The 23652-nt window shown below is 47.0% G+C and overlaps 1 protein-coding gene and 1 long non-coding RNA gene across 8 annotated transcripts in view; one reads left to right on the top strand and one right to left on the bottom strand.

Annotated features, from left to right (window-relative positions):
- Nucleotides 1–9535, bottom strand: part of MED27 (mediator complex subunit 27) — a 397023-nt gene extending 387488 nt beyond the window's left edge. For 2 of the 5 annotated variants that reach the window (XM_077306392.1, XM_077306394.1), the window contains exons 1-2: nt 9286–9535; nt 3022–3166 (exon numbers count right to left, since the gene is read on the bottom strand). In XM_077306392.1, coding sequence (XP_077162507.1) covers nt 3022–3166; nt 9286–9491 — 351 coding nt within the window. In that variant the 5' untranslated portion in view covers nt 9492–9535. The remainder of the gene's footprint in view (nt 1–3021; nt 3167–9285) is intronic. The other 3 variants (XM_077306393.1, XM_077306396.1, XM_077306395.1) reach the window with 2 other exon arrangements.
- Nucleotides 9536–9539: 4 nt separating this feature from the next.
- LOC143821910 (uncharacterized) overlaps nt 9540–23652 on the top strand; it is a 30513-nt gene continuing 16400 nt past the window's right edge. The window contains exons 1-2 of one of the 3 annotated variants that reach the window (XR_013225963.1): nt 9540–9721; nt 20005–20119. This is a non-coding gene — a long non-coding RNA (uncharacterized LOC143821910). Of the gene's footprint in view, nt 9722–17674; nt 18409–19999; nt 20120–23652 lie in introns of those variants that run through there. The other 2 variants (XR_013225962.1, XR_013225964.1) reach the window with 2 other exon arrangements.

The raw sequence follows: 23652 nt of genomic DNA, 5'->3' as shown, positions 1-23652 counted from the left end.
AACATACCAGCCACCAAGGGGTCAAAATTAAAAATTAAAAATAAAACCTTTTCCACACATCACCGCAACTGAAGCTTCCCCAGCGAAATACTGATGACCTACCACAAAGAAAGTCATATAAAAGTGGCCCATTTATTCCAGACACACTTGTTCAAAACAGCTGTTGAAAAAGGGAATAAAAGGAACAGGCAAATTCAGCCTGCACACATGTAGCTGGCACAAGAGGCAAGTGCTGAATCATAAAAGCAACTCAGTGCATCACCTCGGGCTGTAAGCGTCTAGCGACAGAGCTTCCTTCTAGCAGAATTACAAATGACCGGCCCCCTGTTAGCAGTGCGTGACAATTCAGGCATGAGTGCCATCCACGAAAGAGAATGAGGAAGAAGACAGACTGCAACATTCTGAAAGTAGCAAACTGATTGCTTATATACCGATTAAGTGCCGAGGAATAAATTGACCACACGTTCATCCCCTATCAAAAGCAAAAGGCACAAAGTACCTTATTAAACCATTTGTTTTCTGAAACTGGTTTCAGCAACTGCAATGAAAGGCATAAAAACAAGTAGCTTAAATTCAAAATTCTTATTTGTTCCCAAATGTGAACAATACATTTTCAGCTATTTATTATTCTCTATATATGAAAATATGGGTTCTGAAAGACATTTCCCGTCTTCCTTCCTAATACTGGTAAAGGATAACTCCGCCAACAGTCTGAGATTATTTCTGAACCAGCCCCCTTAGTTCTCTGACAGGCAGTCAGTAAAAGAAGGCTCACTACACAAAGTGACCAATCCTGAGAGCACTTTCCTAGCAGTAAATCCCATTGAGCTAAACTGAGTAGGATTCAGAGTGGACTTGCTTAGATTAGCACTGGTAGTTAAAATCTAATTAAGAGCCAGAGTAGTAAAGTGGTTAAGAGTAGCAGATTCTAATCAGGAGAATCCTGTTTGATTCCCCATACAGCTGACTGGGTGACCTTGGGCCAGTCACAGAGCTAGAGCTGTTCCTGCAGAGTTCTCTTAGAGCTCTCTCAGCCCCACCAACCTCACAGGGCATCTGTTTTGCGGAGAGGAAGGCAAAGGTGCTTGCATGCCACTTAGGGACTCCTCCTCGTGGTGAAAAGCAGGGTGTAAAAATCAGCTCTTCTTCTAGTTTAGTCAGACTCCAAAAACTATCAATGTTAGCTATTATGAAACAATGAAATTTAATTCTAAATAACTGTCATCAATTAATTTCCACATCATAGATAACAATCAATGACATTCTGGAGATCAAAATGTTTTTCCAGGCTTTTATTTGGAACCAGAGATAATTCACCTACATATTTGGCTTAAACTAAACACAAATCAAACCCACACAACTACAAAAGGCAAAACTGGTTTAAGTGTGGTTGTTAGTATACAGGGCTGGATGAGTTTGCATGAAATTAAGAGAGGCAGGCAAGCAGGCAGCACCCCTCCCCACCATGACTCTGCTGGAGCGTAAAAGACCCCGGCTTTCCCAAGGTAAGATCTTAGCCAAGAGGCTATTACCTATACAAGGGCATCTACAGGTTTATGCAAGTTAAAGATGGCTGACCAACCACTCTCTAAAACAACACAAAACAGAATCTACATCGCTCACTTCTTCAGTGTCAGACTGGTGTATTCATCTGTGAAGAAAAGTGGCCTGCAGAAAGTCACATGAGCAACTTGTGCCATCTAACTGGGCTGTCCTAATGATCAAGGCATAATATTTCAAAATCTGTTTCTTTCTTCTCCTTGGAGAGACTTCCAACAATTTATAAACAACAACACACGTGATCTTGTGGCAGCAGATGGCTCTGTAAACCAGAGGGACACTTGTCATTCATGGAACGGATCAAGAGAGCTAAGCCTCCACATAACGGAAAATATTCAACACAACGTGTATATAACCCTCAGCAACAGTTAACCCCAGCTATTAACACAACACATGTTAGAGTAGAAGGTTCTTCCGGAAGAGCCATTAAAGGTAAAGGTAAAGGTATCCCCTGTGCAAGCACCGAGTCATGTCTGACCCTTGGGGTGACGCCCTCCAGCGTTTTCATGGCAGACTCAATGCGGGGTGGTTTGCCAGTGCCTTCCCCAGTCATGACCGTTTACCCCCCAGCAAGCTGGGTACTCATTTTACCGACCTCGGAAGGATGGAAGGCTGAGTCAGCCTTGAGCCGGCTGCTGGGATTGAACTCCCAACCTCATGGGCAAAGCTTTCAGACGGCTGCCTTACCACTCTGCGCCACAAGAGGCTCATATTGAAGAGCCATTATGTATAGGCAAATAACAAAATGGATGAAGTTTGAACAACCTGAAATGCCAACTCCCACTCCAGCTTCACAGACTTCGTAGAAAGTTGTTTTCAGATAGTTGCCAAGCTAAGTTATTGTACACAAATTCATGCCTGCAGAAAAGATTACGCATTCTCTCTCTTCCTTAGACAACAATCATGTGTTGATCAAAGGGACAACAAAAAAAGCCCCATAGAAGCTCCACTCCTGCCAGGCCCTTCTGAGAGAGCTTTTCTTTTATTCAAATGATTCATAGTTTTATTTAATTAGAAATCCATTAAAGTTGAGAAAACTGAGATCTATGAATTCTACCTGGCTTCCACAAGCTCCCTTATCAGCAATTGAAAGAGCTCCCCCACACAGGTGAGCAATGAAGAGCTGTTCAATACCCACAAATAGGATAACGGGGGCTCTAGAAGGGCAGGAGTTTGTGGTGGACACAAAGGATCCCTTTCTGCTGAATTCCTTCCCTTCCCTCTCCTGTCAGGAACCCCTTGTTGTGCCAACTCTCTGCTGCTCCAGGCTTTGAGAGACAGCTGACACAGCGCAGTAGGACTACGAGCCACCTCTTGGGGAAACAGCTCACCTCCGCAAGCAGAGCACCAATGCCTAGGCCCTGGACTACCTGCCGAGAGCGGCAGGGCTAAAGCATTCAGTCTTCTCAAGGGCTGGAACTGCGATGGTGAATTAGCAATGACTCGCTTACATGTTTTTACCTTGTTTGACCATTTGTAGGCCTGAAGAAGCTGACTGTAGAGGGGAGTTTTGTCCTGTACAGGATCAAGACTCAACAATCCACTGTTGTGCAGAGGGTGGTTCTCAGAAGGCTTGCCAACGAGATTGCTCAGACGCTCCAGTTCTCTGAAAGAAGAAAAATATTGCTACTAAGAAGAAGAAAAAGAAAAACCAGCAGGAGGAGGAGCGGGGTTTGTTTGTTATACCCTGCTTTCCATAGCAACATACAAACACCTTTTCCTTCCTCTCCCCACAGCTGACACCCTGTGAGGCTGAGAGAGCTCTGAGAGAACTGGGACTAGCCCAAGGTCACTCAGCTGGCTGCATGGGACAGAGTGGGGAATCAAATCCGGTTCTCCAGATCAGAGGCCACTGTTCTTTCAATACTACAAGATGCTGTCTCTCTTTTAATGATGTTACTTAAAGAGAACATGTTTTGCCAACCCATCCAGGATACAAAAAGAAATGTATTAACTATACTCCAGAAACACAAACAGTCTTGAAATAATGAGTCTTCCTTTAATAATAGTTTCCAGCTCTTACATCTGATGCTATGATCCCATCTGCAGAGGGAATCTTCTTAAAATATATAGGGAATGGGAACCACAAGCAAGATTCGGAAAGGATGACTGCAACTGAGAAAGCTTTCCAATTTCTTAACTGTCACATATTCCTAGTTTTTATTACTGTTTTTCCAGTGGTAACAATAATGCTTGTAATATATCTTTTTGTAATAAATACCAGTGTTGGAACAAAAGGCAGATTATAAATGCTCCAAACTAAATAGCCTCCTATACAGGATCGTATGCAGGAGTTATTTTTTCCTTATGAAATCGGGGGCCAGTAGCATCTTTAAGATTTCATTGTGCTACTTCAGACCAATACGGCTACCCATTTGAATCTATTTTGTCTTATGACATGGGTATTTTACCTTCTGGGGGATTATGCCGTGTTTTTCTCTCACAGCAACCTTGTCAGGCAGGTTTAGTTAAGAGCTAACAACCCGCTCAAGACCACTCAGTGAGTTTAATATCTAAGCAGAAGTTTGAATATAAATCCAAATCTTTTAACATCCTTTTATCATACCTGCTTTCATATCTCTATTCACTTTTACTGTTAGGTTGTGAACAAATCACAAGAATACGGGCGCTAAAAGGAACAATGAGCAGCTATGGAATATTTCCACATGACTTCCCAGAGCAAGGATCTGCTGGGAGAAAAGTTAGCAAGATGTCTGTGGCCTAATGAGTCAGCTGCTGTCATTTGGAAATGAAATGCCCACTCAATGTAAGTGGACTGTTCATATAGAAAGCTAGATAGAGAATACTGGGCCTCCCCCTCCTGTAGGTATGTCTCTGGGTATTCTTCCATGGTCCGAACAGCTTACTGATCATACCCCACTGAAGTATGGCTGCTTATACATTTTGGGGACTAAAGCTCTAAACCCACCACATAGATTCAGCATGCCTGTGCGTGTAAGCTACACATAATATTTTTAATGTATAAAAACTTCAAAAGAGCCCTGCTAGGTCTAAAAGGACTAAAAGAAGCAGTGGTACGCCCGTTGCTCAAAAAACCACCCCTTGACCCGCAGAAGCCTGACAACTACCGCCACGTCTCGCACTTGGCGTTCCTGGGGAAGTTAGTGGAAGGGCAGGGCAACTGCCTGCCCACGCATGCCGCGCATGCGCGGCCGCGACCAAAATTGCGCATGCGCGGGCGCGACCCTGATTCCCTCTCCCCCCCCCCCCCCGCAGTAAGAAGCTTCCCGGGCCGCAAGCTTGAGGCCTGGGAAGTTTTTTACTGCAGGGGGGGCAGGGAGAGGGAGCCGCGGCCCGGCGCCAAGGCCTTTACGGCCCGACACCGGGCCGCAGCCCACGGGTTGGGGACCAATGAAGTAGGGCACTAATAGTTTGGCTTGTGGTAAAATGCCAGCTGCCCTACCGTCATGATCTAAGCCTCCATGGAGAGGGAGGCACCCAGGTTCCTGGTGGAGTGGGCCACCGATAGCTGCACTCCATCCAGGGTGGGTAGGCGTGCTTCCTCGCTTGGACCTTCCCTGCCCAGCCACAGGACCTCTGTCTTTGAAGGGTTGAGCTTCAGACGACTCTGCTTGAGCCACCCCTGTCACCGCTTCCAGGCAACTGGCTAATGTGTCTGGGGGAGAGTCAGGGTGGTCATCCATCAGCATATCAACAGTTGAGCAACCCAACCGCAACAGTTGAGCAAGAGGGCACATAAAATTATTGAATAGAATTGGAGAGAGAACTGCCCCTTGAGGGACTCCACATGCCAGTTGGTGACAGCTTGATGAGCTCTCTCCCAGTGCTACCCTCTGCCCGCGATCCCGGAGGAAGGAGCTCAGCCACTGAAGGGCAGTTCCTCTGATCCTGGCATCGGCGAGGCGGTGATCGATCATGTCGAACACTGCTGAGAGGTCTAGTAATACAAGCACGTCAACCTGCCCCAGTCCACCTGGCGACTGAGGTAGTCCGTCAGGGTGACTAGCACTGTCTCTACCCCAAGGCCAGGCCAGAAACCTGAGTGGGATGGGTCTAGGACCAAAGCTTCTTCCAAGTATGCTGACAGTTGGTCCGCAACAGCCTTTTCAAGCATCTTCCCCAGAAACTCTTAAGTGCAAAACAAGGCGGTAGTTGGAATGCTGTTGCGGATCCAAAGATGCATTTTTGAGCAGCGGGCAAACCACTTCCTCTTTTAACCCCCCCCCCCATAAAACTAATACAGTTTCACAGGGCCGGCAAAAGGGACTTCTTTCACCAGGTATTTGGTTGAGGACAACCAAAACTAAACAAAATCTACAGGGCCCCTGAACCTTCCTTTCATGAACCTATGTGACAGATATGACCAACCATGGGTCTGTTAAGATTGTTTGCTATGTTAAAATGGTATTTCTGTTTATTGTTATTATTACTGTTATCTTTTATTTGCTATAATTACTGAGTCGGATGTATTATTCTATTTACTTCTCCTAGCTTCAAAGCCTGTTCTAAGAATGGGCCTTGAAAGTGTCTCCTCATCTGGCCCCTGCCCAGACAGCTTAAGGTGGCTTTGGGCCGCAGATCACAGCCAGATCTAGTGGGCAGGTGGGGGCTGGGCAGCTTGTTAGCAGGGCCTGGACACAGCTCCTTAGCAGGCAGTCAGCAGCCTGGGAGGCCCTCATTAGCAAGCCCTCCACCACGACCCTTTGCCCAGGGCCCTCTCACTTGCTGCTGGCTCCAGGCACTGAGGCATCTGAAAGCAAAGAGGCTAGAGTCCAGGGCTGAGGGGTGGGAGCTACAGGAGCAGGACAAAGCTGGCTGCATCCTGATTGGCCGTATTCCAACTTGGACAGCCGGACACGTCCCACCCCAGGTTGTTTCAGAAATATATAGAGGAACAACAATGGATAAGGATGTGAACCACCGTGAGCCTTAAGGGAGGGTGGTATACAAATGTAATTAATTCATTAATTAATTAGTTAATTAATTAATTAATTAATGTTGCTGTGAACCTGTAAAGAGCTTCACAACCCACGTATTTGAAGGACCATCTCCTGCCATATATCCCTGTGCATCAAGTATGGTCAGGCAGCCATCTACTGACTATTCAACTATATAGGGTGGCCGAGGTGGTGCTGACCAGAGCCTGGGCCATTTCCATTGTGGCTCCCACTCTATGAAATAGGCTCCCTGCAGAGGTGGGGGGGGCTCCTCTTTAAGAGACCTTTAATAGGTGCAGCAAGCCCACTTGTTTGCCAAGGGTTGGAACAGCAGGCATCTTTTGAAGGATAGACAAAAGTTGGGGTTTATTATTTTATTCTATACCGCCCTGAGCCATATGGAAGGGCAGTATAGAAATCAAATAAATAAATTTTGATTTCTGATAATGCTGTAAAACTATTCTTATATGCGACCTTGAGCCAAGACAAAAGCCGTAGTATAAATAGTTTAAGAAAATTGTCCCATAATTTCTGCAAAATAAGAATTTTCTCTGTTGGATCAAACCAAAAACCCAACGTATGGTTTCCATCAGACAGCAGCCAAAGCCCCATAGAGCAAATTCCCTAACTTTTTTTAACCACACAGCTTTCCCCACCTATCTTTCCTGTAAACATGGAGATTAGCCTTCTCCCTCGAGACTAGAACTGGGAAGACCCAGGTTCAAATCTCTACTCTGTCATGGAACTCACTAAGGGATTGTCACCCCATCACACTCTCTCTGCCTTAGCGTCTGCACAGGATGTCAGGATAAAATGGAGGGGAGAACCAGAGGCCCATGTATGCTATATCTGAAGACAGACATAACAAAAAAGTGACAAGCACATGTGACTAAGCTCTAACTGTAAAGACTGTACTTTTTCCCAAGGTTTACAGCCAACAGACATCTATCAAACACAACGTTTATCCACTTCACCACAGCACTTCTTAACACAAAGGTTGTGTTTAAGCCAGAGCCTTGCACCTGTTTGTTCCCACCGCTAAATGTTAAACCTCCACTCAGCAAAAATGCAGCCCATTACCTACAGCACGCGACACTTGTCAATATATTGCAACTGAACATGGTGGTTCCATGTTTTAAATCATCCATTGCTAGACACTGGTAACTTTTGTCTTCCATACACGTTGAAAACACACTTTCAATGCACTTCAGAAGCAGATTTTCCTGTTTCGCACAAGCCAATCCAGCTGTAAAAGCTCACTGTTTTTCATACCTCACCCATCAAAGGTCTGCCCATTTTTAGGATCCACTCACCACATCTGAAGACCCAGGAACACCACAGATGCCGCCCTCCCTGCCTGGCAATCCTCTCTTTGCCAATAGAAATCCCTCCAGGTTTGGGCCAACCCCAGAAAGGTTCAAATTATCAAAAGGGAGGCATGTGCGAAAGTGTCGCGCATGCACGATTTCGGCCGCACATGCACGATGCGTGGCCGGGCAGTTGCCCTGCCGGTCCCCAGCCTCAAAAAGGTTGGGGACCACTGACCTACAGCACGCAACACTTGTCAATATATTGCAACTGAACATGGTGGTTCCATGTTTTAAATCATCCATTGATAGACACTGGTAACATTTGTCTTCCATACACTTTGGAAACACACTTTCAATGCACTTCAGAAGCAGATTTTCCTGTTTCACACAAGCCAATCCAGTTGTAAAAGCACACTGTTTTTCATACCTCACCCATCAAAGGTCTGCCCATGTTTAGGATCCACTCACCACACCTGAAGACCCGGGAACACCACAGATGCCGCCCTCCCTGCCTGGCAATCCTCTCTTTGGCAATAGAAATCCCTCCAGGTTCGAGCCAACCCCAGAAAGGTTCAAATTATCAGGAGAGAGGCAGTCTTTTAATGCTAAAATATTTTACCGCTTACTTTGATTGTTCTTAACTTAAATTTGCTGTCAGGCACTCTAAGCTGAATTGCGAGGGGCAGGGTACGAATAAAGTTATTTAATTACTATTGATTTTATAGATATTTATTATTGGTTTTATTATGGCAGGCTCAGGGTGGTTCACATTGCACATCCATTTGTACTATTAACGCCACAGCAAAGCCTTGCTTTGATTTGCCCCCTCGAGTAGCGGTTAAGAGTGACAATTTCTCATCCAGGGAAGCAGGTCGGATTCCCCGCTCCTCCTCCGCATGCAGCCAGCTGGGGTGACCTTGGTCCCATCACAGCCCTGATAGTGCTGTCCTTACTGAGCAGTCCTGTCAGTGCTCTCTCGGCCTCCCCCACCTCACAGGGAGAGGAAGGGGAAGCCACCGTGAGCCGCTTTGAAATCAGGGCTAAATCTGCCCAGTGCTTGTATTCCGACCCCACGTCTCTTCAGTCACTGACATCCACACCGAATACGGTTTCCGTTTTGATTTTGGGCGCTTTGATTCCCCCCTCTGTAAGAAACGTGATTAATTCGCAGTGACCCTGCCTTTCCCCCACGATACGCTGGAGTGGCTCTAAGGCTTCATATTTCAAAAACCACCCTGAGCAGAGGGGCAGCTCCGGGGCCCTTGCGAAATAACCCTGCCTGCCTGGCTGGCTGGCTGGCCGGCCAGGGCCCGGGCCGAGGGCTTCGTTTATTGCCCCCCCCACCCCCCCCACCCCCTTCAGGGAAAGCGGCCCCTGCTGCCATGGGCTCCCCTCCCCCCTTCAGAGGGAAGCCGCTGCGGCTCCAGGCGTCCCTTGCCGCGGGTAGACTGCCGCTGCGCGCGGAGGCTCTCTCGCTGGCTGGCTGGCTGGCTCACCCCAGGTCGCGGCTGACGGCGAGCAGGCTGTCCTGGAAGGCGGCGACGAAGCCCCGCTCGCGGCCCTCCAGCGTCTCCTTGCTGCGCCGGCCGTCCTTGAGGCAGTCGAAGACGCGCGTCACGCTCGAGCGCAGCGCCTGGATGGCCGCGATGGCCGCCGCGAAGGCCTCCAGGTTCACGCCCGCGCTCAGCGCCGCCTCCGCCATCTTGGCCGCCGCAAGGGCGCCTGGGAAACGGGGCACGCCGACGACGCCGCCGCCGCCGCAAGGCACTCTGGGGGCTGTAGGAGGTCGCCCTGCCCTGCCCTGCCCTGCCCTGGCGTCGGTCCCTCGGGGGGCCCCCGCCGCAGAGACCCTCCGGCCAAGTGTGGCCCCCCCGCCGGGAGCGTCCCGCTGCTCAGGGCCGGCGCGGTTGTCGGCTGACCCCCACGGAGCCTGTAAGGCCCAGCCTCTCTTTCAGGTTCTCCCCACGCGGAGGAAAAGCCCCCCCCCCCATGCCTGATGACCTCGGCTGGGGCTGGGGCTGGGGGGCCTGTGGGGGGGGGGGGTTGCCTCTGGCCTGGGGTCTCGCCCCTGAAGCGCTTTCTCGTGCGGAAAAGGGCCTTTTCTGCGGTGGCCCCAGAGGGTGAAGAAGGCGCCCCTGAAAACATTTTGTGTTTCCCCAGGTCTAAGCTGGCCTCTGGCTCCTGTGGGCGAGCCATTAAAACACGGGTAGTCAAACTGCGGCCCTCCAGATGTCCATGGACTACAATTCCCAGGAGCCCCTGCCAGCGAATGCTGGCAGGGGCTCCTGGGAATTGTAGTCCATGGACATCTGGAGGGCCGCAGTTTGACTACCCCTGCATTAAAAGGACGATGTCACCTGTTCAGTCGTGTCGGACCCTCGGCGATGCTCTAGGGGAGTCTTGGCCATGCACCCCTGTCTCTGACCGCTTCTTTCACCTGGTCCGGGGTCATCCCTGGGTCGGCTTTGAGCGGGTCGAGCCAGCGGATCCTTTGGCGACCACGGTCCCTTTTGCCGCTGACCATGCCGAGCATGAATGGTTTCTCCAATAAGTTGGATCGCGTGATGTGTCCAGAGTAGGCGAGCTTCAGCTGTTGTTAAAAGCAGCGGCCTTAATCTGGAGAGCAGGGCTAGATTCGCTCCTCTTCCACGTGCGGCCAGCAGAGGGACTGGGGTAGTCACAGTCCTGCTAAAGCTGTTCTTGGAGAAGTCCTGTCAGAGGTCATTCAGCCCCAGTTATCTCACAGGATTTCTTGTGGGAGAGGAAGGGAAGGTGATTGTAAGTTCCTTTGAGACTCCTTTGGGTAGTGAAAAGTGAGGTATAAAACCAACGCTTCTTAATCTGGCTTGTATTTATGATGGCTGTTTTGGCCCCCTTGAAACGGGAGGGGGGAGTGTTGATTTATCAGTCCAGAGAGAAGTTTTATTCTAGTCCGGGAAACTCTTATGCACAGAGGAAATGTTGATAAAGAAAACGAATGAACTCTGTGTCTGAGAGGATCGAATGTTGGGGTGAGTATGGAAGGCAGGAGGTTCTGGCTCTTGAAAGGTAGCTATATACTGCTTGTCGACTGAGAGAAGCTTCACTGAAAGAAAGGGTGGAAACCTAGTCGTTTTGCTGTGGCCATTTTGTGTTAAGTAAGCTGCTTTAGTTGAAGTAGTCCACTGGAATGATAACTGCTATGGCTGCTTCCAGAAGACACCCAATGTGGAACCAGAAGTAAAGGTGTATCAGGCAGGGATGGTGTTTGCTTGCGCCATTCCTGGGATGCTTGCCACTGGCACAGAAGTGTCAACATGATGACAATCATGCTGGAGCCTGGCAATGTGCCCCCTTTCCCTTTTCACAGTTGAGCCATAGTTAGACACACTGCAATTCAGCGGCTAACATTAAAAATGCTGATGAGAGGGCTGAAGACCCGGGTTTGGGGGGGAGATATGTAGACTGGTTATGGTTACTGATGATTACTCACCATCAAAGCTGAAGGTGAGCTAAGATTGGCCAGGGAAGCCCATTGTAACAAGAAAAGATTTTTTCAGCTATGTGAGGAGTAAACGTAAAGGAGGCAATAGGCCCATTGTTGGGTGCGGATGGACAAACTCTAACGGAAGATGCAGAGAAAGCAGAAAGGCTTAGTGCCTATTTTACATCTGTTTTTTCCCACAGGTCAAAGTGTTTAGGCACATCTAGAGATGGCCATAGCCAAAGGACAGTGTCTGGGTGGCAGGTTAACATGGATAGAGAGGTTGTCGAGAGGCATTTAGCTGCACTGGATGAGTTCAAATCCCCTGGTCCGGATGAAATGCACCCGAGAGTACTCAAAGAACTTTCCAGAGAACTTGCACAGCCCTTGTCCATCATCTTCGGAACCTCTTTAAGGACTGGAGATGTCCCGGAGGACTGCAACAGAGCAAATGTTATTCCGATCTTCAAAAAAGGGAGGAAGGATGACCCGGGAAACTACAGACCAGTGAGTCTGACCTCTGTTGTGGGGAAGATAATGGAGCAGATATTAAAGGGAGCGATCTGCAAACATCTGGAGGACAATTTGGTGATCCAAGGAAGTCAGCATGGATTTATCTCCAACAGGTCCTGCCAGACCAACCTGGTTTCCTTTTTTGACCAAGTAACAGGTTTGCTGGATCGGGGAAATTCGGTTGATGTCATTTACTTGGATTTTAGTAAAGCTTTTGACAAGGTTCCCCATGATGTTCTGATGGATAAGTTGAAGGACTGCAATCTGGATTTTCAGATAGTTAGGTGGATAGGGAATTTGTTAGAGAACCGCACTCAAAGAGTTGTTGTCAATGGTGTTTCATCAGACTGGAGAGAGGTGAGTAGCGGGGTACCTCAGGGCTCGGTGCTGGGCCCGGTACTTTTTAACATATTTATTAATGATCTAGATGAAGGGGTAGAGGGACTACTCATCAAGTTTGCAGATGACACCAAATTGGGAGGACTGGCAAATACTCCGGAAGATAGAGACAGAGTTCAACGAGATCTGAACACAATGGAAAAATGGGCAAATGAGAACAAGATGCAATTTAATAAAGATAAGTGTAAAGTTCTGCATCTGGGTCAGAAAAATGAAAAGCATGCCTACTGGATGGGGGATACGCTTCTAGGTAGCACTGTGTGTGAACGAGACCTTGGGGTACTTGTGGACTGTAAACTAAACATGAGCAGGCAGTGTGATGCAGCGGTAAAAAAGGCAAATGCTATTTTGGGCTGTATCAACAGGGGCATCACATCAAAATCACAAGATGTCATAGTCCCGTTGTATACGGCACTGGTCAGACCACACCTGGAGTACTGTGTGCAGTTCTGGAGGCCTCACTTCAAGAAGGACGTCGATAAAATTGAAAGGGTACAGAGGAGAGCGACGAAGATGATCTGGGGCCAAGGGACCAAGCCCTATGAAGATAGGTTGAGGGACTTGGGAATGTTCAGCCTGGAGAAAAGGAGGTTGAGAGGGGACATGATAGCCCTCTTTAAGTATTTGAAAGATTGTCACTTGGAGGAGGGCAGGATGCTGTTTCTGCTGGCTGCAGAGGAGAGGACATGCAGTAATGGGTTTAAACTTCAAGTACAACGATATAGGCTAGATATCAGGAAAAAGTTTTTCACAGTCAGAGTGGTTCAGCAGTGGAATAGGCTGCCTAAGGAGGTGGTGAGCTCCCCCTCACTGGCAGTCTTCAAGCAAAGGTTGGATACACACTTTTCTTGGATGCTTTAGGATGCTTAGGGCTAGTCCTGCGTTAAGCAGGGGGTTGGACTAGATGGCCTGTATGACCCCTTCCAACTCTATGATTCTATGATTCTATGATGAAACTGTATGGCCCATTATGCACGGCCGCCGAAACGGCGATTTTGGTTCACATGTAAAATGCGGAGGGGGAAGACGCGACGCGCACCGGTTATGCATGGGGCGGGGCGCGGCGGCGGCAAAACCCAGAGTAACCGATTATGCACGCGGCGATCTGGGCGCCGCGTCTGGTTGCGCCCCGGTCACCCGGAAGCTGCGCTTTCGTCCGCGTTTCACTGACGCGGCTTTTTCGGCGGCATGCACCGAAGCTGCGGCCGGTTGCAGTCGGCTCCGTGCGTTATCGGTGATTTTAGTCGCCGCCATTCCACCCCGAATGTGCGTTATTTCCCCCGTGCATAATGGGTCAAAGAGTTACTTACTCCTGCAAAGACTATATCCCATTGGCAGGCCTGAACATCAACTGAGCCCTCGGGGAGGGCAGTATAAAAAATATAATTAATAAATAAATAAATACAGCTGTATTTTATAATTGCTCTTTCTCTTTACTAATACTTACGGTGCTGCCGTCCCTGTTTTCCTTTGAAAACACCTTCCAGGGATCCTCTTATACTTCTTTCTCACCTGCCAATTACAGCTCCTGGATTACCACTTTTCAAATGACAGTGGTTCTTTCCAGCGAGTCCTTCCTCTGCTGCATCTGCCTTCCAGCAACCAGAGTTCCCAGATTCTTGTAGGTTGCACCGGGTTCATGTTCTCCATGACAGAGCTAGATATTCTGTGTGCTCCAGCAAATCACATCATTTCTGATCAGTGACAAAATATGTTGATGTACCTTTTCCACTGTCCATAGAGTTTTCATGGCAAAGACACTGGAGTGGTTTGCCATTTCCTTCTGAAGGGGATCACCTTTTGTCAGAGCTCTCTGCTATGACCAGTCCGTCTTGGGTGGCCCTGCACGGCATAGCTCATAGCACTGAGCTATGCAAGCCCCTTTGCCATGACAAGGCAAGAAGACTCTTGCGAGTCCCTTGGACTGCAAGGCAAACAAACCAGTCAGTCCTAGAGGAGATCAGCCTTGACTGCTCCTTAGAAGGCCAGATCCTGAAGATGAAACTCAAATACTTTGGCCACCTCATGAGAAGGAAGGACTCCCTGGAGAAGAGCCTAATGCTGGGAGCGATAGAGGGCAAAAGAAGAAGGGGACGACAGAGAATGAGGTGGCTGGATGGAGTCACTGAAGCAGTAGGTGCAAACTTAAATGGACTCCGGGGAATGGTAGAGGACAGGAAGGCCTGGAGGATCATTGTCCATGGGGGTCGCAATGGGTCGGTAACGACTTCACAACTAACAACAACAGCAACCTATTCTACCCTTAGTATAAGCTAATTTTGACCAGATGACTTCCCTACACTGTGCTTATTTTTAAGCCACGTTTTTCTGGGACTGTCTTGATTCCCCTTTCCTCTATACTTCTCAACAGAAAACGTTGTGTGGGTATAAAGTGCTGACGCTCATCTTCTGTTTTACATAATACCTTTGGGCGCTAGGCGGTCTTTATTCAATCTGTTGTCTTTTGTTGTAGAGCTTTTCACACTTAGAAATCAAAGATCCACAGAGTTGTGAATTGTTGTAGGCTTTCTCCACAGAGTTCAGTATACAACCATTTGGGGAGGGGCACAAGATTAAATAAACTGCTACTATGCTAATGTGCAGGTAAGGCCGTGATAATTGTGATGGGTGAAATGATTTGTCTTTGAAGCCTTACCTGTTACCTTGGCTCCTTCCATTTGAAGAGACAATTGGTGACATATTAGGGTAAAATTATTTGGCAGGGGGCATGCTGGCATTGTTCAGAGACATGGGATGGAAACATTTCTAGCACTTTATTTTTCCATTATTTCTAAACATTTCTAAACTTTTCATAACCTTAATTGTAATTATAATGATGATAATGAATTGATGCCCTTGCCAATACAATACAATATTAGGCAAACCTGACAGTTTCAGAGTTGTAATTAATGGTTATTCAGGTAAATCTGTCCTGGGAATTGTGTGAGAGAGTATATGTAAGTTAGGAGTGCAGGGGTAAAACCACAAATACATATAACAATCCAAACCAAAAAATCAAACAATAATGTCCTCTGAACAGCTATAGTGATCAAATAAAACCAAAGCCAAAATTCTTAGCTATTGTCACAAAGTGGAAGGGATATTGTAATAATCAATTTGATATGGAAGTGACAAGTAACTACCCGCCCTCACTGTCTGCATGGATGACGTTTAAATTCTCTTAAAGTAGATAAGTAGATAAAGTAGATAAGAGACGGCTCGACACATGGACATCACCAGACGGTCAACACAGAAATAAGATTGACTATGTGCTCTGCAGCCGAAGATGGAGAAGTTCTATACAGTCAGTAAAAACAAGACCAGGAGCTGATTGTGGTTCAGATCATGAGCTTCTTGTTGCAAAATTTAGGCTTAAATTGAAGAAAGTAGGGAAAAGCACTAGGCCACTCAGGTATGAACTAAATCATATCCCCAACGAATATACAGTAGAGGTGACAAATAGATTTAAGGAATTAGATCTGAGAGACAGAGTGCCTGAAGAACTATGGACGGAGGTTCGCAACATTGTACAAGAGGGCAATTGAGGGCAAAAGAAGAAGGGGACGACAGAGAATGAGGTGGCTGGATGGAGCCACTGAAGCAGTCGGTGCAAACTTAAATGTACTCCGGGGAATGGTAGAGGACAGGAAGGCCTGAAGGATCATTGTCCATGAGGTCACGATGGGTCGGACACGACTTCGCACCTAACAACAACAACAAAAGTAGATAAGTGCAAAAGTCCATGGTGTATCAGGCAGGTTATTTTTAGGAATGCTAAAATTACATCAACAGTTTTCAGTGCTTTTTTTCTCTTTCCACATTAAAACAATGTAGGAAAACCCATTACAGATTATTCTTTTTGAATATTCAGGTAATCAATGGACATTCTTAGCAATGCCAGCTTGGTGTAGTGGTTAGGAGCGTGGACTTTGAATTTGGAGAGCTGGGTTTGATTCCATGCTCCCCCACATGCAGCCAGCTGGGTGACCTTAGGCTGTCCACACTACTGAGCTGTTCCTACTGAGCAGGAATATCAGGGCTCTCTCAGCCTCCCCGCCCTCATAGGATGCCTGTTGTGAGGAGAGGAAAGGGAAGGAGATTGGAAGCCGCTTTGAGACTCCTTCAGGTAGAGAAAAGCGGCATATATGGTGGCAGAGCAGCCGCCTTCGACCGGATACAGTCGTTGATCCAGGCCGCGGAACAAAGAAAAGGAGCGCACGAGGGATCTGCCAGGCTCACGGCTCAGAGCCCTCTGGCGGCCACAGCATCGGAGAAACGCAGCCAAGGACGGACGCGTCATAATTGGGGCACCGGCCCGGCCGCCCACGGGACAACAGCACCAAGCGCGCCGCTGGGTCGCCAAAATCGGGCCAGGCGCCAGCTGCTGCGGCCTGGCAGCGTTTCCCTCGAAGCCCGAGCCTGGCCTGGAAGATGGTGCCTGCCTGCCTGGAGTCGGCACAAACAGGAAGACATGTATTGTAGGCAAACTGCCCCGCAAAATAAGGAAGAGTCTGACCACTATGCCAGCAAAAATCCATGTATTGTTCCATGTATTGTTTATATGTTTAATGTAAACCGCCCTGAGCCTCCGGGGAGGGCGGTATAGAAATATAATAAAATAAAATAAATAAATAAATATAAGAACCAACTCTTCTTCAGTAGGTAGGTAATAAAATAATGTTAAAAACAATGCATTGTCGGAATTAAATGTAATAATATTGTGGGTAGGGGGGAATAGGGTTATAACATATAAAGAAGAAGGGGGAAGAAACCTCAAAGAAGGTAATTACAGCGACAAGGAATCAATGCGACTTCTTGAAGAATCCATGACCCAAGTGATAAAATGGCATTTACCTATCCATTACTATTGTTCAGACATTCTTATTCATTCATTCATTCATTCATTCATATTTTTATACTGCCCTCCCCGAAGGCTCAGAGCGGTTTACATATGAAACTATACATGAAAGCATACATATAATAACATTAATATTATTAATTGATAAACAAGGTGACAGTATAACATGACATTATGACATTAGAATCACAGAATCATAGAGTTGGAAGGGGCCACACAGGCCATCTAGTCCAACCCCTGCTCAACGCATGATCAGCCCTAAGCATCCTAAAGCATCTAGGAGTCTAGGAGTCTTAGTGGGTTTCTGGGGGGGGGCAGGGGCACTGTAGATGTTGGTTGGTTGGTTGGTTGGCCTGGCCTCAGCCAAATGACTGGTGGAAGAGCTCCCTTTTGCAGGCCCTGTGGAACTGTTCTAGTCCCGTCAGGGCCCTGATCTGTTCTGGGAGCTCGTTATTATTATTATTATTATTATTATTATTATTATTATTATTATTATTATTATTATTAACTTTCGATTTATTGCCCGCCACTCCCTTACGGTTCCACCAGGAGGGGGCCAGGACAGAGAATGCTCTGGCCCTGGTCGAGGCCAGGCAGGCATTTTTGGGGGCAGGGACCAGTAGCCGGTTGGTGTTGACGGAGCATAAAGCTCTTTTGGGGGTGGAGGCAGGGAGGCGATCCCTCAGTTACCCTGGGCCTTGACCGCGTATGGCCTTGAAGGTCATTACCAGAACCTTTAGTCTGATCCGGAATTCATCTGGCAACCATTGCAATTGATGTAGTATGGGCCGGATGTGGGACTTCCACGGTGTTGCAGTGAGGATCCTGGCCGCTGCATTTTGGACCAGCTGTAGTTTCCGGGTCAGGGCAGGCCTGCGTACAGTGAGTTGCAAAAGTCCAGCCTGGGGGTGACTGTCACGTGGATCACTGTGGCTAGGTGTTCTGGGGCCAAGTAGGGCGCTAGTAGCTTGGCTTGGCAGAGATGGAAGAATGCCAGCTGTGCTACCTTCGTGATCTGGGCTTCCATTGTGAGGGAAGCATCCAGGATCACACCCAGGTTCCTGGCGGAGTGAGCCGTAGTAAGCTCTATGCCATCCAGGGTGGGCAGGCGTGTTTCCTCACATGGGCCCTTCCTACCCAGCCACTGGACCTCCGTCTTTGAAGGACTGAGCTTCAGACGACTCTGCTTGAGCCATCTCGTCACTGCTTCCAGGCAGCTGGCTAAGGATTCCGGGGGAGAGTCAGGGCAGCCATCCATCAGGAGGAAGAGCTGGGGGTCATCTGCATATTGATGGCAACCCAGCCCAAACCTCCGTACCAGTTGTGCGAGAGGGCGCATGAAAATGATGAATAGGAGACAGGACCTCCTCCTGTGGGACTCCACAAGTAAGTTGTTGGCAGTCCGATGTTTTTGATCTTATTCTAGTAGAGAAATTTTGCTACCATGCTGGAAATATGTGGGTCTTTATCCCTTAGCAAAAATTTAACTAGTCACTATTATGAGAGGACAAATGTGAATGTCTAGTGTAATGGGATAGTAAAGGTAGGATTAAATATTTTCAGATGCCTTCATAAAATGGACAATATAATAAGATATGTGAAATTGTCTCAGGTCCGGCAGTATCACAGGGGCATAAACTTAGGTCCAGTGGATGACTGAGAAACCGGCCCTCAAGGGAAGCTGAGCGGGATGAGTTAAAATGTGCTCTTGAGAAGGCCCATTGGTATTTTACTATGGAGACATTTGGGAGATATGGAGCTAGAGTATTTCCTGGCCATCCTTTCAGAGTGTTATACATTCTAGGAAGAATTGTGAAATCCTCCTGAGAATCTATATCAAAAAGATGTTGCCGTACAACATTGCCTCTGGGTGGTATCTGCATCCACAGAGTTGTGCCCATGTAGGAAGCATCTCTTGTAAATTCAGCTTACTGCTCTTCCAGATAGACATTTATCTCCTGCTTTATTGAAGCTAATTACATTTTGCATTATACCTCCGAACCTTGACTCCTTTCTTTGCAACACCCCTCCCACCTCCAGGCAGGGCCAGGACTCAGGGACCTCCAGTCCTACTTGTATTGTATTTATTTTATTTTATTAGATTTTTATACCTTATAGACTTTTGTAGCTGATGAAGGGAGCCTCCACTCTTAAAAGTTCATATTCCCCTCCCCCCCCCAAAAAAACCCCCCCAATGTTGGTCTCTAAGGTGCTCCTGGATCTGGTTGTGTTGGTGTGAAATGGCTACCTGGCTGCCCTAAGTGGCTCAGGCAGCAAGAATTTGTGGCTTCTCTGGGCACGAGGTGGAGGCTGTGTGGGCCTGGCTCCTGCACAGAGTCACACTCATTGGTAGGATTGCCAGTTCCAGGTTTCGAAATCCCTGGAAATTAGCAAGGGATTTAAACAGAAAGAAACCCCAGCAAGATACAGTCTTATAGACTCAGATCTCCAAAGCAGCCATTTTCTCCAGTTTGGAAATAATTTGTAATTCTGGGGGATCTCCAGGGTGTGCCTTGGCTTATCTACTCATTTGCCTTTCCAGAGTTGGATGCTATATATTCTTCAACTAAGCATACTAAGGCAAAAACAGAAAACCATATAGGTTTACTGCATGTTTGAGTTGAGGCACCAAAATAGTGGCTACTTCTCATTTAGAATCAATTACTTATACAAGCATCCAAAGCTCAGTTTAAGAGCTTATGGTTCCAGATGATCCTGGTCAGGCTTGATTCAGCTATAGGCATGCATCCAAGAAGCAAACAGGTTGCTCCTGATTTATCATTTTCACCATTGCATGAAAGAAAACAATTCTCGTGTACAGTTCTGTCACAAATTATACAATCCATTTCTTGTTTAGAATGATTTCTCTCTGTACATCTTCTCCATTCAGGATCAAGATACATTCCCTGTCTCACGTGTATTTTTGGGACTCCGCTTAAAACATGTCACTGCTTAACTTAACCTTTTGTATTCAAAGCACAGGGAGATGCTGAAGCCAGCTGAACCTGAATTCCATTGCAAAGCCATTGTCTCCTCACATTCCAGCATGTACATGTCATACAATGTGGCAGACGGAACAAACTGCAGCAGCCCACAGGTAAATCTAATCAATCAGGCTGTTTTCTTAATGGAGTACAAAACTGAATAACTCCTCCTGGGTAGCTTTTGCTACTCGTTTTCTTTATTTTATCCTTCTCCAGAATGTTAGTGTTTAGTCATAAATGTTTATACAAGCAATATCAAAGCTAAAGAAACTACACCTTTAAATACCTGTTTAGAAACGATGCTTAAACATTTGTGAAATGGCTAAATGGACCAGGATTTTTTTTTTTAAATCTGAGATTTTGGTATTTTTGATGAAAGGGAATGAATAAAAGTTTGCCCTTCCTCTCTTGTGAAGTAATCGTGGTTCAAGCACATCTGTATTGTTGGACTTAGTACTATTCACTGCAGCAAAACTCATGTCAATATAATGATTACTGTTTATCTAGTATTAACATTAACATAAGCATTGGACTTAGGAAACTATCTTGGGGGGGGGGGGGACAAGTTCCTGTCTCTGAGGAATTTACAACCAACATTTCAAGAGCAGAAGAGAAAACGAGCAAAAGAAAAGGGGACGGTGGCAGCAATAGGAGCAGATGCATTTCTACAGAATCACAGATGAGGTGCTTTGCCATAAGCTTCAGTTTAAAATATTATTTTGAGGAGGGCTTTCAAGGGAGAGGGTGGTAGCAACCTGTTCTGGGAGGCAGTTCCAATCTTAGACTGCAGCGAGAGAGAGTTGGCTGAATCATTTAAGAAGCAAGAGAATTCAGCCAAAATAAAACTGAAAATTGGTGAGAACAAGTAAGGCACCCCCGAGACTTAAGGAGAGGCTCCATGCTGCCCCCCTTACTAGCCAGCACTTGCTTCTCCTGTAGCCCCCCAGCTGTCTCGCCACTCTAGGAAGTGGGGTAGCTAGAGAGTCTTCTGCAGCTGCTTCCCTGAACAATCCTCTGCAGAGTTGCTCCTCCACAAGGTCTGTGGTAGCATCCTCTGCTCTTCCCCCCCAACATCACTACTGCCACCATGGGTCATGCAGCAGCTATGGGGACACTGTTCCTACCCTGTCTGAATCACTGGATCACTACTGCCTCAACAGCTTAAGTGGGCCGATTATGCATGGCATACTCGTCTCTCTGCCCTGCTGCTTCCCATGTAAGCAGGGGGGACGAAATCCTCCACTGCACATGAGCCCCGGAGTTGTATGTATACACCCAAATCTGGGGCTCAAAGGTTCCACCATGCCTTGCAGCAGCGGCAGAAAGAGCACAGGGGTCCCACCATACAATTGGTGGAATAGCAGCATGCCGCTATCCCACCATCATGGGGAGTGTAGAAATGCCCCATTATACTCTGCAGCAACGCAAAGCTGAGTGGTGAACACATCTCTGCAGAGTCACCATAGGTGAGTGAGGGAACAGGGCCTGCATGACCCCAGCTTGTTCAGAATCACAGAATCAAAGAGTTGGGCCATACAGGCCATCTAGTCCAACCCCCTGCTCAACACAGGATCAGCCCAAAGCATCCTAAAGCATCCAAGAAAAGTGTGTATCCAACCTTTGCTTGAAGACTGCCAGTGAGAGGGAGCTCATGACCTCCTTAGGCAGCCTATTCCACTGCTGAACTACTCTGTGAAAAATTTTTTCCTGATATCTAGCCTATATCATTGTACGTGTAGTTTAAACCCATTACTGCACGTCCTTTCCTCTGCAGCCAATGGGAACAGCAACCTGCCCTCCTCCAAGTAACAACCTTTCAGATACTTAAAGAGGATTATCATGTCCCCTCTCAACCTCCTTTTCTCAAGGCTGAACATTCCCAAGTCCCTCAACCTATCTTCATAGGGCTTGGTCCCTTGGCCCCAGATCATCCTTTTCGCTCTCTACGTCCTTCTTGAAGTGAGGCCTCCAGAACTGCACACAGTACTCCAGGTGGGGTCTGACCAGTGCTGTATACAATGGGACTATGACATCTTGTGATTTTGATGTGATGCCCCTATTGATACAGCCCAAAATGGCATTTGCCTTTTTTACCGCTGCATCACACTGCCTGCTCACGTTTAGTTTACAATCCACAAGTACCCCAAGGTCCCGTTCACACACAGTGTTACCTAGAAGCGTATCCCCCATCCAGTAGGCATGCTTTTCATTTTTCTGACCCAGATGCAGAACTTTACACTTATCTTTATTAAATTGCATCTTGTTCTCATTTGCCCATTTTCCCATTGTGTTCAGATCTCGTTGAACTCTGTCTCTATCTTCCGGAGTATTTGCCAGTCCTCCCAATTTGGTGTCATCTGCAAACTTGATGAGTAGTCCCTCCACCCCCTCATCTAGATCATTAATAAATATGTTAAAAAGTACCGGGCCGAGCCCCGAGACCTGAGGTACCCCGCTACTCACCTCCCTCCTGTCTGATGAAACACCATTGACAACAACTCTTTGAGTGCGGTTCTCTAACCAATTCCCTATCCACCTGACTATCTGAAAATCCAGATTGCAGTCCTTCAACTTATCCATCAGAACATCATGGGAAACCTTGTCAAAAGCTTTACTAAAATCCAAGTAAAGAATCCAGTATAAAAATGGAAGGAATATATTGTTATTTCAGAGACTGAAGAATTGCTTGAAAATAGAGCAGGGGAGATATTTGCAAAAAATTTTTTTTAAAAAACACACACACACAACAGAAGCCACAGATGGTTTGGAAATAAATCCAACCAGCAGTCAGTCCACTTAACGTCTTTTTTAAAAACTGCTTTAGCTTTTCTCGCTCCCCTCAATCCGAATGTTGCTGCCTGCTCCAAAGCATATGTGTTGCTTTCTTTAAACGGAGCCGTGCCTCTGAGTCATGCTCTGCCTCTCCCCACATTCAGACGAGGCGCTTTGAGAATCTGCACCAGTGCGTTTATTTTTAAAATATATAAAAATATGTATTTACATTTTGTGAAGTTGGATAGAATTTTTTTCTTGCACATTTTCAAAGGGACAGCTGTCATGAGTAGGCTACCTTGGACTGTATAAGGAGAAACTGTATGAGCAACATGCACTGTCTGCCCATGGTAAGAAGCCATGGTTGCTAAATAGAACCTCCCTATACAGAGGCAGCCTAACTGAATACTGGAGCCATCTTGGGAACAAAAAGTAGGGGATGGCCATTGATTTGCCTTCATGCCCTAACTGTGAACTTCCTAGAAGAATTTGACTGGCACACATTTATTTTAATTGACTCACTATTTTTTTGACATTCCAGCTGCCATCCGATTCTATATGGCCACACCTCTTGCACAACTTATAGACGGTGCCCAGTTGGGTCTTTGCTCTAGGAGAGAGAATTCAGTTTGGCTTTCTTAGAGCCATGTTTAATGGCCCCAGCAACAGTCCCTGCCGTCCTCCGACAGGAGGCAGAGCTATTCAAAATGGAGACTAGGGCCTGGAGAGTCATCAGCTACTGGCTGAAAATTCACCCACAGCCAACAGGCCTAATACCCCTTTTTCTCACAGTCACCCCACAGCCTGCCTGGAATGCAGTAATCATTTTAAAAAGTACTTAAAGGTAAAGGTAAAGGTATCCCCTGTGCAAGCA

This window comes from Paroedura picta, chromosome 12 (assembly GCF_049243985.1).
Source record: "Paroedura picta isolate Pp20150507F chromosome 12, Ppicta_v3.0, whole genome shotgun sequence".
Lineage (NCBI taxonomy): Eukaryota > Metazoa > Chordata > Lepidosauria > Squamata > Gekkonidae > Paroedura > Paroedura picta.
Note: the sequence above shows the minus strand (reverse complement) of the source record. Positions and strands in the feature narration are given on the sequence as shown.